Below are 15,615 nucleotides of genomic sequence, written 5' to 3'. Positions count from 1 at the left end.
AGAGGAAGCTCAGTCCTCACAGCTTCACCAAAGACAAACTAAACAGATGGGAACAGAAGCTGATGGAGAAGACTGTGGAGGACCAGAACCAGACAGGAACTTGGATCCAGATAGACATCCAGAACCAGATACTGATGAGAAGACTGGAGAGTCTTCTGACACTGATGAGGGTGGTGATGGGAAGAAGACCAGAGAACCTCAGTCGGGTTTAAACTATGTGAAACCTGATGAAGTCCGTGTCAGTGATTCAAGATGTAGCGCTGGTGAAAAACATTTTAGATGCTCCGAGTGTGAGAAAACATTTGGCCAGAGTGGAACTCTGAACAGACACATGAGAACCCACACAGGAGAAAAACCTTTCAGCTGCTCAGTCTGTAAGAAATCTTTTAACCGGCGTTCAAATTTACAGAACCACATGAGAACCCACACAGGACAAAAGCCTTTCAGCTGCTCAGTCTGTAAGAAATCTTTTAACCAGAGTTCAGATTTACAGAGACACCTGAGAACCCACACAGGAGAAAAACCTTTCAGCTGCTCAGTCTGTAAGAAATCTTTTAACAGGTGTTCAAATTTACAGATACACATGAGAACCCACACAGGAGAAAAGCCTTTCAGCTGCTCAGTCTGTAAGAAATCTTTTAACCGGCGTTCAAATTTACAGAACCACATGAGAACCCACACAGGAGAAAAGCCTTTCAGCTGCTCAGTCTGTAAGAAATCTTTTAACCAGAGTTCAGATTTACAGAGACACCTGAGAACCCACACAGGAGAAAAACCTTTCAGCTGCTCAGTCTGTAAGAAATCTTTTAACCGGCGTTCAAATTTACAGAACCACATGAGAACCCACACAGGAGAAAAACCTTTCAGCTGCTCAGTCTGTAAGAAATCTTTTAACCAGAGTTCAGATTTACAGAGACACCTGAGAACCCACACAGGAGAAAAGCCTTTCAGCTGCTCAGTCTGTAAGAAATCTTTTAAACATCATTCAAATTTAAAGACCCACATGAGAACCCACACAGGAGAAAAACCTTTCAGCTGCTCAGTTTGCTGTAAGAGATTTGTGCGCAACAGAGATCTAAAGGTACACATGAATACCCACACAGGAAACAATCTCCTTTAGCTGTTCTGGTTGCAGTAAAGTTTCCGTTTGGGATAAAAGCTTTCAGCACGAGTCACCTCTGAAGTTACACATGATTAACCGCGGTTGAACTACACTGATTTGAACTACATGATAGCGTAATTACTAGATGTGACCACTGGAGGGCAGCATTTGTTTCTAACGCAACACGACCAGCTGTCACTCAGCAGTCCTCTCTCCTTTTTCGTTTTTTGCAAAGTGTCATTTCTTAGGGCATCTTTGAGTGAGAAGCAGCTGGAAACGGATGGGGAAAAATAAATGTATAAAGCTCTTCTATTCATCATAAACAGCTAATGAGGTGCCCTAGAGCAAGGCACTTAACAGCCAACTGGTCCAGTGGAGCTGCTGAGTGGTTAAAAGTGGCAGACTGTGGTGCAAGCTGCAGGTCCTGGCTGTGAATGTGCGTAACTGGTTTGTAACGATGCAGGACAACAGTGACAATGAGCAACCAAAAACAACAGGCTGATGAATGCATTACTTAAGACTACAGAACGAGATGTTTATTTTTTTTAACTGCATTTAGCCATTTCAGTCAACATATGCTGAGGCATTTTCATTACTTTGTGAAAATATTTTACAGATTTAAAAAGTCAGTGTTGTAACTTCATTAAAAAAACAAAACAAGACAAACAATCCAAAGACTCACTTCTTTATTACCACATATTTAAAAATGACACAAACAGTATGAACAAAAATCTTCCAGAAGTCTGATAACATACAGCCTTTTCATAGGAAAAGTAGGTTTTCACACCATGAACATTTTAACACGAGAACATTACTTTTTCAAGTCGACAGCGAGGGTCTATTTGTTATTTTTGGTCTCTTTTAACCGCCAGACACTTCACTTTCAATGTCTATAAACCAGTGAGTGTCAGAGATTACCTTTACATGTTGAAGCCTTAAGTTAACATCTCTGAATGTGCAGTAAATGGACATGTATTTATACATCTCATGTCACCTCACATTGCTCCCATTGTACCCGATTATACGGTTGCGTAACATACCACACATATACAGGGACATACAGTAGCTGGTAGAATGGTTGATAACTTCATCCATAGTGCAGGCATACATATCAGAACATCAGTTCTTTCAGCGTAATAGGTCAGAGGAAGATGAGGCCATTTCTAAAGTGACTTTTTGCCTTATTAATCTTATTCACTTTCTGATTTACACCACTGAACTACAATACTTAAAGCAACAGTGTGTAGCATTTATAGGAATCTATTGGCAGAAATGGATTATAATACGAATAAGAATGTTTTCTTAAAAGTGTGTAATAATCAACCGAAAATTGAAAAGAATCTCTGTGTTTTTGCTACCTTAAAATGAGCTGTTTTGTAATCTAAATCGGGGGTTGGGTCGTCTTCACAGTGTACGCCATGTTTGTACAGGAGCCCAGAAGGGACAAAGCAAACACTGGCGCTGATGGGGCCATTCACATTTTCACATTGGCCACCGTAGTTTTCCTATTCTCTTAGCACACGGGAGACGTTTCCATTGGTCGCAATCTGCAACCTCACCGCTAGATGTCCCCAAATCCTTCACACCCCACCTTTGAAAGTCACGTCACTGTCCTCCACAACTGTTGCTTTTCCCAGGTGAGCAGGCTCTGCAGACTGAGGTGCCGGTCCGCTCTCGCACGAACTTGAAGTCAGTTTTGCATCTCAGAGCTTTTAGTCAAGTCAGTGGAGTATTCTGTGGAGGTATCTCTCTGAGTTGTTCTCTCCTCCTCTCCTCAGTCCTGAGCTGGTTCTGACTGGTCTCTCCGAAGTCCCTGCAGGGCCCTGGCTCTCAGTTAGTACCCCTGTGGCCGCTGTACCTCTTCCTGTTGTCCCTATGGAGGTGTGTCGGCGTGTCTCTGGACTGCTGTGTGCTCCTCCGGCCTCAGACACACTCTCCTCCCCGGGATCCTTCCCCTGGCTGCTTGGCGAGCTCTCTCCGATCCTGAACATAAATGTTGTTGAAAACAATATGGATGCCACATAATATTTAAAAAAGTCACGATGATGAATGATCTGAATGTATATGAAATCAGAATCACACCAGCAGTTTTGCTACCTGAGGTGATTGAAGGCTCGTAGCCAGTGTGAGCCCAACACCTCTCTCCCGTTGGCCCTTAGTCCTCTCCGGTGACTCCGGGTCCTCAGTCCTTTCAAAGCCTGAGCCAGTTCAGCCTCATCTCCGTGACCCCAGACCAGCTGGGCCCTCTGCTCCGCATCTTGATCCCCCGCTGACCTGAATAGTCTCTGTAGCTGCCACAGATTCACGTCGCTGAAAATGTTCGCAGAGCCAGCCTTCCTACTCCTCCTCTCAGCCAGCCGCCACAGCGAGGAGGGGCCCGCTCCTAATCATTGTCTTTAACAGCAAATACACACGTTTTATGTCACTCTCACACGGAGCCATCTAAAAATACATATTACAGGGAGGAACTGAGACAGAGCTCCAGTATTTATCCCACTATGACTACGTCCTCCTCAGTGAACTCATAGAAGGGAACCTCCAGCTTTAGAGGAGCAGGTCCCTTTCTTATCCTTCCTGAAGCATCGTAGTGGGAGCCATGGCACGGACAGTAGTAGCCTCCGAAGTCTCCGGCGTTGGCGATGGGCACACAACCCAGATGGGTGCACACACCGAGGACGATGATCCAGCGGGGGTTAATCACTCTATCCTTGTCATGCTGTGTGTGTTTGTGTGTGCAATCATAATTCCACATGTTTGAAACCCTTTTCTCCTGTAGGCGGTGCTGTCGGAGGCCTTCTGGGCTGCTGGCTGACCAGTGGACAGTTCAAACCGCTGCCTCAGATCATAATGGAGCTCAGTCCTCAGCAGCAGCAGAAGCTTGATGGTATCTTCTGGCCGTGCTGGGAGTCATTCAGTGGACAGATTTGGCTCAGCTAACTGCTCTAGTGATGGGCAACGCCACCCTGAAGCAGCAGCTGACGGCGACCCTTCTCGGGTACATCTCCAAGGAGCTCCAGGCGCACTACGTGGATTAGTGTCTGTGGAAGAACTGGGATACTCTGACTCAGGGGCCCACATGCTCAGAAGGTCTTTTGAAAAGAATGTGAACTGTTTGTATGACGCTGGAGAGACTCTTTATCAAATATGAAATCACATATTGTAAATTTGCACAGACGCCATCACAGTCTTGGTTACAGGTTACTGTGAAAACAGCTGAATACCTGGATTCATTTATTATTGGAAGTACACTCATCAGATGAAGGAATTATTTATTCATCAATGGCACTGTTAATCATATAAGAGACAAAGTGGTTCTGTTTGTGATAACGGTTTTATACAAAATGTATAAATACATTTGACACACCACATGAACCATCACACAGGGGAGGAACGATGGAGCTTTCATCCTATCTTTATCCAAGAGCGTGTTCTTTCAATTTGAGAGCATCGCTCATTGAGTCCACGCTCAGATTTGGTACTGTCTTTAGCTTGATCCACTAATTGAGTTTTTATTTTCTAGTTCGTGTTGGTTTTCTAGAGGGGGCCGGGGACACGCTCACCTGGAAGAAAATGTTGTACATTTTAAAGTTAAATGCATCAGTCTGGTGCACTCTGAGACCAACATAGAACATGAACATAATTCATGCTGAAAGTAACGCAGTTTAAACTGACAAATGCAGGAAGGACAGCTGGCAAGAAATCACTAACTGTCATTCTGTAAATTAACCGATTTATAATATCACTGCTTCATCTATAACGCGATAGATCTGACTATAATAACACGTGTATTCACGTCAATGTTTTACTTTGATGTATTCTTATTCTTTCAGCCGAGACCCCAGCGATGTGAAACTGACTTTTGGGCAAATCAATCAAAATATATATAAATATAATTCTAAGCAGTAAGGAAGTTTCCTTCCATCACTTAAAATCACCCACACCAAACATTAAAGTAGCCGGAGACTGTAAGACACGACTCAAGAAGCCGACACACGTCAGTGAATGTGTGATGAGAGAATATTTACACATTTCTTTTCTATTTACTTGCTGAGGGAGCAGAGGGGCAGAAAACGGTCTGAAGGCAATTCATTGGTGATATTTTGTCTTCAATAAATAAATGTTGGAAAACAATCACTTGAGTCGTCTCGTTCCACGACCCACAACTGTTACATATGTACCAGATGGAAGGTCACTGAAGATACGAGTAATGATATACTATTTTATTAGTTTAAGGGGCTTTTGTTACCCACCAAGTTGCAGCGGAACCGGATGTTCCTCGTAGAACCTGTCTGAATGGACTTTTATCTGTTCACCTTTTCTTCTGGATGGTTCTCCTCTGACTCATCTCCAGAGTCAAAACCACACCCATTAATGCATTGCTGGTGAAATCCAGGCAACTGCCATTACATGTGAGGAGAACTGAGTCAGCACTATCACACTGGATTAGAATTCAGGGTGGACTTAACGGAAACACAGCATCGACTGTCCTGTACAATGGTTGGGAGTACTCGACATTCTCTGGTAAAAGCTTTGGATGGGACATCTTGGCAGGAAATTTGGAATAATGACAATAAGGGTAGAAATTACAACACAATTCAGACATCAGTCAGAGTGAGAAGTGATGGAAGTAATAGTAGAAAAGAAGATGTTACTTTCAGATTCAGGTTCGGACATACAGGACTCAATGACACATTATACACATCATGAAAATGACAGAGTGGGATAAATGTGAGATATGCAACTGTAAAGAAACTGTAGAACATGAGCTGATAGAGTGGAGGAAGTTCAGGGTGGAAAGAGAAAGACTGAAGAACAGAGTGGTAGATACAGGAAGGGAGTGGAGCATCAAAGGACTGTTAGAGACAGGGGACAAACAAGTTCAGCTTAAAAGGGCTTTATTTAATATTTTGAATGGAACGGGATAAAAGGCCAGAATATGACTGCAATATGAAGTTTATTTCTAATTGTTTCATTATATTTATAAATAACATTATTATTGTGTTTAAATGATAACTGTCATGAAGTCATGATGTTACACACTCCGGTCCAGTAGGTGGCGCCTTAAACATTGGTTTGTAGTCCGCCATTAAAGTGAAAGAAGAAGAATGAGAAGAAGACGAAGAAGAAGGAGGAGAGGAAGAAGAAGAGGACGAGGACTAATCTCCTGGTAGCCTATAAAGCTATTGCAGTTAGCTTAGCATGCTACCTGGAAACAGACGGACGGGACGGAAATGACCAACACAGCGCTAGTCAGAGTTTAATGAGAGTAAACGGTGTTTTTAACGGAGTTCGTCTGGAGGACAACTTTCTGTGGTTTAGTGAAAATGTCTAAAGTAGAAATGTTGAGATCTTTAATCAACCAGCGACTAACTGCGGCTGATGAAGAGATATTTGGTCTGTTTGAAAGAACGATAGCAGAGTACGAGGAGAAACTCTCTCGTTCAAAAGAGGCGAATAAGCGACAACGGGAACTTCTGGACGCTGTTCTCAACCCGGAAATCCGGATACAAAGAGCACGTAGGTTCACTTTATTTAACACTGTTCATGCTCCGGCTGATAACTTGTAATGTAGTTTGGAGTGAGACTCTGTTGCAATTCGTCGTTTTCTTCTTCTCCTGATTGAATACCTGCAAACGTGTCGCTTTTCGGCGAAATAAGCAGTTTTGACTCAAAATATATCATCCACGTGAGTGTAACGTTAGATCCGTAGAGTTTTTATTTGGAGGGGGGGTGGTCAACTGGCCAGCCAGCGTTTCTCAGATTTGAGTGAGACAAGGAGAACATGTGATGTCGTGATCTTCGCAATAAAACATATTTGATGCGACACGTGTCGAGTCCTGGCCAATCAGCGTTAAGATGTCTACACCGTCTTAATTTCCCTCCGTTAACGTTTAAGTTCCGTTACCGTTCAGACTTGTTGGGTTAAGTTAACGTCCACTGCATGCGGAACTTTGTCAACGGCTAACGCTCATCATTATCAAGATTTAGGAGGAAAAAGCGTAACGTGATGAAACATGAATCACCCTCCGTGTTCCGGTTCAGTCCACGCGGTCACTCGTTAACGTTAAACCGGAACAACGGCGGTTCTGGTTGCAGTTTTTTTTGTTTAACTCAAAGTAGAATGAGGCGATTTCGTGGTGATAATAACTTGAAACATGAGGCCCAGATACTGATGAGATGATGAGGTCAGAGAGCTTCAGGAAGAGGATGTTGTGTGTGTAGCGCAGCTTGACGCAGGGCTGAGATGTGAGTGGAGCTGGGCCTGGATAAAGGTGGAGGTCTAAACAGACGTGAAGAGAGAGCAGTACAGCTTCCCGCTGTCAGTGTTTTAAATGCATTGATAAGGCAGGGTATGCTAACTGCAGCCTCTGCTCCAATGAGACGAAGTACAGCAACAAGGGCTCACGTGCCCTCGCATCACACTGTTCACTGTAATGACCACAGCCAGTGTACTTCCGGTCCCAACTGTCCCACGTGCAGTTGCTCCCAAAGGCCCTGAAGTAATGAGAGAGAGCGTTAAGGAGCCTGAACCTTCATGATTTCAATCATCGAACCGGATTGAATGCATATTAATTGTAAATAGAAGATAGGCCACAATTCTAACGGCTTTACAGTAACAGTGGAAGTTAATATTAAGCCATACAGTAACAGGGTTAAATGAAAACGAATCACTTCATTTTGTATAGGCGATGGTTCTCGCTACTGTAGAAATATGCTTGCTGTATTTACAGGCATTAAATGTATACATATTGTGAGGAATTTAAGTTTTAAAGCGCTCCTAGCGATGGATATAATGTGTTACAATATGTTTACTTTTAGAAGGTTTAAACTAAAGGGAGAGTTACTGAATTTGTTGAGCACTGTGAGAGAAACCAGAGAATTTATGACACCGCCATGAAGTCAGAGAGAGGGGGATGTTGCTGAAGAGTTTCTGAGCACAGCCTTCAAGAAGGGGGGTGAATTGGTGAAGGAAGTGGCCGACTGAAGTCCGACGGGTTCAGCCAATCACTGAGCTGATCTATGGGCTAAGGAATGTGTAATATGAGACATTTCAGAGACTTTGGAGGGACAAAGAAACTGTGAATCCCCGGAGATAACCAGACCTCATCTGGACCATGACGTGGACACACCAGTCTGTCGTGTCGTGTGGATGGGGCCTCTATTTCATGAAATATTACTGCTGATAGTGTAATTCAGTTTGTAACTGATATTTCTTTTGTTAGTATATTAAATTCCTTTTGATTTAAACTTCAACCAGCTGATTCGGCCCTGCTTAATGATGGAAGAAAGAGAGCAGGGCGGGGGGGAGCTGCCTCTTCTCCTCTGTATGCTTCTTCTCCTCTGGAACAAGGAGGGGGGCTTTTTCCTTCACCTTTTGTTTGAGACATTTTGAACATAACAGTATTGTGTGTGTGTGTGCTCATTTGCAATAGTGTTGCGTGTGTCATAGAGCAAAGGTTTGAATCTCCGGGTGAGGCACTCACGCGCTCCCCGTACAAAGAGGGAGCTCTGACACGCAGGTGGTAGCTTAAAACTTATAACTAGTTGTGTTGTGAATCGGTTAGTCGGTGGGATATTGTGTAGCAACCTGCAGGAACAGCACCTTCCCCATCCCTGAGACTCCAGGACTCCCACACACAATGTGGCCCAACCCTGGCTTGTGTGTGGGTGAAGATAATGCGTCCCTGTGCTGGACAAATTCAAATAAAGTATAAAGCTACAGGGCTCACAAAACACTGAGAGGAGAGGTGCGTATACGGAGCCCTGACTTTGTGTCTGTTGCTAGGGCTACTTAATCAATTCTTGTGTTTTGTGAAACCATAGATCTGTTTTTTATTCTTTGATGCTTGACTTAATAAATTGTTAATACTTGTAGATCGTCTACCGTCCCCCCCCCCCTCTTTCACCGCTTATGAGTTTGCAGGTATGCTGATTTGTTCTCTCAGCTTCTAGATGACAGGAAATATTTCAACTTAAAGTACAAGTTTGCTCTCTTTGATAACACCACATGGATTTGGCAGCTTAAAATGGTTCATGTGTTCATGGTCACATAAGTTGATTACATTATTGTATTATCTGGTTCTAGTGATACTCTGGAAGTGTATGTCCAGGAGACTCTTTGCTCAATTCTAAAATGTCTTTGTAACCCCTCTGTGTGTGTTTACTGTTTTCCTGCAGACGTCCAGCAGCTGTTGTTGGTTAAAGAAGAGGTTCCCTCTGAGCAGCAGGAGTGGAGCTCCAGTCTGGACCAGGAGGACCCAGAGCCCTCACACATTAAAGAAGAACAGGAGGAACTCTGCACCAGTCAGGAAGGAGAGCAGCTTCAAGGTCTGGAGGAGGCTGATGTCAAGTTCTCATTGACTCCTGTGAAGAGTGAAGATGAAGAAGAGGAAGCTCAGTCCTCACAGCTTCATCAAAGACAAACTAAACAGATGGGAACAGAAGCTGATGGAGAAGACTGTGGAGGACCAGAACCAGACAGGAACTTGGATCCAGATAGACATCCAGAACCAGATACTGATGAGAAGACTGGAGAGTCTTCTGACACTGATGAGGGTGGTGATGGGAAGAAGACCAGAGAACCTCAGTCAGGTTTAAACTATGTGAAACCTGATGAAGTCCATGTCAGTGATTCAAGATGTAGCGCTGGTGAAAAACATTTTAGATGCTCTGAGTGTGAGAAAACATTTGGCAAGAGTAGAAATCTGAAGATGCACATGAGAACCCACACAGGAGAAAAACCTTTCAGCTGCTCAGTCTGTAAGAAATCTTTTAACCAGAGTTCAACTTTACAGGGCCACATGAGAACCCACACAGGAGAAAAACCTTTCAGCTGCTCAGTCTGTAAGAAATCTTTTAGCCATCGTTCACATTTACAGAACCACATGAGAACCCACACAGGAGAAAAGCCTTTCAGCTGCTCAGTCTGTAAGAAATCTTTTAAACATCGTTCACATTTACAGAGCCACATGAGAACCCACACAGGAGAAAAACCTTTCAGCTGCTCAGTCTGTAAGAAATCTTTTAACCAGAGTTCAACTTTACAGACACACATGAGAACCCACACAGGAGAAAAACCTTTCAGCTGCTCAGTCTGTAAGAAATCTTTTAGCCATCGTTCACATTTACAGAACCACATGAGAACCCACACAGGAGAAAAACCTTTCAGCTGCTCAGTCTGTAAGAAATCTTTTAGCCATCGTTCATATTTACAGAGCCACATGAGAACCCACACAGGAGAAAAACCTTTCAGCTGCTCAGTCTGTAAGAAATCTTTTAACAGGCGTTCAAATTTACAGATACACATGAGAACCCACACAGGAGAAAAGCCTTTCAGCTGCTCAGTCTGTAAGAAATCTTTTAACGATCGTTCAACTTTACAGAGACACATGAGAACCCACACAGGAGAAAAGCCTTTCAGCTGCTCAGTCTGTAAGAAATCTTTTAACAGGCGTTCAAATTTACAGATACACATGAGAACCCACACAGGAGAAAAACCTTTCAGCTGCTCAGTCTGTAAGAAATCTTTTAACAGGCGTTCAACTTTACAGAAACACATGAGAACCCACACAGGAAAGAAACCTTTCAGCTGATCAGTTTGCTGTGATAGATTTGTGTGCAACAGAGATCTGAAGGTACACATGAATACCCACACAGGAAACAATCCCCTTTAGCTGTTCTGGTTGCAGTAAAGTTTCCGTTTGTGATAAAAGCTTTCAGCACGAGTCACCTCTGAAGTTACACATGATTAACCGCGGTTCAACTACACTGATTTCAATTCAAAACGTTATTCACTGAATGAGTGCCAACTGTACAGTTTGAAATAGTTTTGATAGTGTGTAATGATAAAAATGTTTTTACATGTCCTCATCATATTTTCTGTGAGATATGTTGCTGTTAGAAAGTTCATTTGTCTGGATGTCTGAACACATTGACCTATTTGTTCTCGTACAAAGGTCACTTTTCTATCTTAGTCGGGACAAACAACCGACGTGTTCTTTCTGCAATCAACTGCTTCTTGTTAGACTAAACATTTCTGCCTTAGTCTCCTGTGTGTTATCTGCTCCTCTGTGCCGGCCGGTATAAATACCTTGTTTTGATTCTGCGTCTCTGGAGCATATTCACAGTTCACTGCAATACGTGGTTGTGTTCTCTGTTTGCAAACATTAAATTGACTTTTTGAAACTTTGATCATTCATCAAGACTCTGTTTTTATGTTAAACACTTTGGATAAAACCAATTTCACTCCTGAACTTTTGAAGGAAATATTCCACAACAGGTGTCACGGATCACAAACCTCACGGTTCAGGAGTCACGGTTTGGATCAACAAAGAAAAGGGGAGGAGCCAAATATAACTTTGCTTTCCATTTATTAATTAAAGAACTTCAAGAACACTTAAAGCAAAGAACTTTGGGCTATAGTCTTACATGAAAACAAAAATATTGAAGATGTCCAATTTGAAACAAAATTAAATCAACAAATAAAAATAATACATTCAAGAATTCTGTTAAGTTGCAAGTGCAACATGAGGTATGTTGATATCCTCGTCCTTTCATCAATACTGAAAGAAAGAAACAGCCAGTGAGCTGGCTTCCACTGTTTACACTGAACTGAACTGCTCAGCAACAACTTGGGTCTGTGTTTACTTCCTGTCAGGTTATGTCATTCAAATACACAACAATGTTTACCATTACTGTGACATTACTTTCAAAAAGATGAGAATATCTCCATTGTCTGGGGAGAGGGTCGACCTTTCTGTGGTGACTGGAATATTATTGGGCCTGTCTAGCTTCACTCTGACACTTCTGTCAGCACCTGAACCAGGTGTGTGTCTGTGTGACGCTCAGAGGGGGCGTGTCTACAGCGCCTGAACCAGGTGTGTGTCTGTGTGATGCTCACAGAGGGGGCGTGTCTACAGCGCCTGAACCAGGTGTGTGTCTGTGTGATGCTCACAGAGGGGGCGTGTCTACAGCATTTTAACCAGATTTAGAAATCCTTTGTTTTCTACACCGGAGTGTCCCCGTCGCTGACATGCCCGATGTTTTGCCGTTGTCGTGTGTCTCTCTTTAAATAACGCCTACATACCGTAACGGTTTCGTCCACCACCCTCATCCGTCATTATATCTTACAGGGAAGACAAAATGTTTCCAAACTTGCGACTTAAATGACGTCGCGGCTTCTGACGTTCCTCCGCTCGCCATGACTTCACTGTTAAATGCTTCTAACCTGCTCCGTTCACGTGAACACACTACTGCTTTATATCTGTTCACTGACACTCTGCATTGATATTCGGGGACTTGTTACTTGAAAAGGAACAGCAACAGTCGAACTTTACACACTATGATGATTACACTGTAAAAAAAAAAATAGAAATACTGGATTGATCCGCGGTTCACGAGTGATCCGAACCGTGAGGGGTGATCCGAACCGTGAGGGGTGATCCGAACCGTGAGGGGTGATCCGAACGGATCACGGATCGATCCGTGATCCGTGACACCACTAGTTTTGATGATTATATTGATGATTGATTTGATGGTAATGTAAGACAAGAGGGCTTTTGTTGGGTCACATCCAAGTCTAACGAGGGACCCTGAGTACACACTGCGTCATCTTTAACACTGCATTGTGAGCTTATTTGTTTTGGTTAATGTCAAGTCTTAATTTAGTGACGATAGCTGCCAAATATATGTAGACGAGCAACGAATACTTCCCACTGAAATGCAGTGAGGTAGAGTCAAGGAGCATAATATGGATATTCTCAAGAGAAGCACCTCAGAGTTTCCACCACTGAACAGTGAAGAATGAGCTGAGGCACAATGAAAACCACTATTGCAGCTACAACTACTGCTGGATCATCATTCCACATCTACAGTCATACGATTTATGGTTGAAAAGTTAAGATAAACTATATGAGGTAAAATTAGCTTACTTTACACAATAAGGGGAAGCTCAGCGCTTTGAGGATTACCTGAGCCAATCTGCTGCTTTCTCTGCACTGAGGGAGTCTGCTGAGGTTTCAGGACCTTATAAAGCTGCCCTACAGATGCCTCAGTTTGCCATTGCACCAGTCTGGCACTGCTGAGTAGATCCAGAATACACAGAAAGGACTTTGTCTCCCAGATTGCCTGTGAATCACTTTGCATCAGCCAGGAGGAGATGGAGGAAACTGAACATCTGGTGGATGCGAGGTAATCCGAGCCCAAATATGCAACTTCACACGTCAATCTCAAAGATAATGATCTACTGGGTAGTGCTTCCTCATTTCTCTTCGTGCTCACCTGACTGGGCAGTAAGAAGAATGGATAAAGTAACATTTATATTGCATGTACAGATCAGACTTGTTGAAATAAACCAAAACAGCTTCTGAACCTTAAGTGGACAGACAACAGGTCCTACAGTCTAATATATTGTTCAGTTATAATGCTGCCTGATGGTTTGGACATTAGCAGTGGGGATAAGAGCTTTAAAATATTTCTAGACATCATCACGTATTCAGGTGATTTGGTAAAACTGTCAGAAGTTAAACAAGCAAGGATCAACAAGATGTGTCTGTTAAAATGAATCAGCATTTAAGCTCACAATAACTCTTTGAATTTGTATTCCTTTCCGTGGGAAAAGTCTGTGCTGTGCATCTCGAGTATGAATCTTCCCTCACTTAGTGTAGCGGTTTGCTTTCCCAAAACAAAACCTTTTGTGCCATCTAGTAACCACAAGACCAGCTATACACGCTAGCGTAATTACTAGATGTGACCACTGGAGGCCAGCATTTGTTTCTAACGCAACACGACCAGCTGTCACTCAGCAGTCCTCTCTCCGTTTTCGTTTTTTGCAAAGTGTCATTTCTTAGGGCATCTTTGAGTGAGAAGCAGCTGGAAACGGATGGGGAAAAATAAATGTATAAAGCTCTTCTATTCATCATAAACAGCTAATGAGGTGCCCTAGAGCAAGGCACTTAACAGCCAACTGGTCCAGTGGAGCTGCTGAGTGGTTAAAAGTGGCAGACTGTGGTGCAAGCTGCAGGTCCTGGCTGTGAATGTGCGTAACTGGTTTGTAACGATGCAGGACAACAGTGACAATGCGCAACCAAAAACAACAGGCTGATGAATGCATTACTTAAGACTACAGAACGAGATGTTTATTTTTTTTAACTGCATTTAGCCATTTCAGTCAACATATGCTGAGGCATTTTCATTACTTTGTGAAAATATTTTACAGATTTAAAAAGTCAGTGTTGTAACTTCATTAAAAAAACAAAACAAGACAAACAATCCAAAGACTCACTTCTTTATTACCACATATTTAAAAATGACACAAACAGTTTCAACAAAAATCTTCCAGAAGTCTGATAACATACAGCCTTTTCATAGGAAAAGTAGGTTTTCACACCATGAACATTACTTTTTCAAGTCGACAGCAAGGGTCTATTTGTTATTTTTGGTCTCTTTTAACCGCCAGACACTTCACTTTCAATGTCTATAAACCAGTGAGTGTCAGAGATTACCTTTACATGTTGAAGCCTTAAGTTAACATCTCTGAATGTGCAGTAAATGGACATGTATTTCTACATCTCATGTCACCTCACATTGCTCCCATTGTACCCGATTATACGGTTGTGTAACATCCCACACGGATACAGGGACATACAGTAGCTGGTAGAATGGTTCATAACTTCATCCATAGTGCAGGCATACATATCAGAACATCAGTTCTTTCAGCATAATAGGTCAGAGGAAGATGAGGCCATTTCTAAAGTGACTTTTTGCCTCATTAATCTTATTCACTTTCTGATTTACACCACTGAACTACAATACTTAAAGCAACAGTGTGTAGCATTTATAGGAATCTATTGGCAGAAATGGATTATAATACGAATAAGAATGTTTTCTTAAAAGTGTGTAATAATCAACCGAAAATTGAAAAGAATCTCTGTGTTTTTGCTACCTTAAAATGAGCTGTTTTTTAATCTAAATCGGGGGTTGGGTCGTCTTCACAGTGTACGCCATGTTTGTACAGGAGCCCAGAAGGGACAAAGCAAACACTGGCGCTGTTAGGGCCATTCACATTTTCACATTGGCCACCGTAGTTTTCCTATTCTCTTAGCACACGGGAGACGTTTCCATTGGTCGCAATCTGCAACCTCACCGCTAGATGTCCCCAAATCCTTCACACCCCACCTTTGAAAGTCACGTCACTGTCCATACTTATCAGTGTGCATGATTAGAGCGAGTGGTGGGATGACGTTATGCAAACACATAAGGCAGTTCATGGGAAGGTAACCACAACATAGAGGTGTGAGATAACAGGAGTCATTGAGAGTTTTGTGCTGCCTCCATTATTCAGGTGGAGATGTGTCTGCAACAAGTAACAGTGCAGTGTCAGCATATCGCCATCGGATCAGTGCCATTACGGCATCATCAGAAACTATTCGACCTGCAATACAATTTCAATTGTAACTGTTGCTTTTCCCAGGTGAGCAGGCTGTGCAGACTGAGGTGCCGGTCCGCTCTCGCAC

General features: G+C 42.8%; 1 protein-coding gene across 1 annotated transcript; it reads right to left on the bottom strand.

Moving 5' to 3' along the window:
* Positions 1-2,823: 2,823 nt before the first annotated feature.
* LOC306785708 (uncharacterized protein) lies at positions 2,824-15,302 on the bottom strand (the record flags this gene model as incomplete). The annotated part of the gene is made up of 3 exons (XM_079280164.1): positions 2,824-3,085; positions 3,200-3,485; positions 15,278-15,302. 3 exons carry the CDS (start codon positions 15,300-15,302, stop codon positions 2,824-2,826), a joined length of 573 nt encoding a protein of 190 aa, XP_079136290.1.
* Between the last annotated feature and the right edge of the window lie 313 nt (positions 15,303-15,615).

The sequence above is a fragment of the Melanostigma gelatinosum genome (genome assembly GCF_949748355.1).
Source record: "Melanostigma gelatinosum genome assembly, chromosome: 12".
In the NCBI taxonomy this organism is placed as follows: Eukaryota; Metazoa; Chordata; class Actinopteri; order Perciformes; family Zoarcidae; genus Melanostigma; species Melanostigma gelatinosum.
This window is presented reverse-complemented; position numbering and strand designations above follow the sequence as displayed.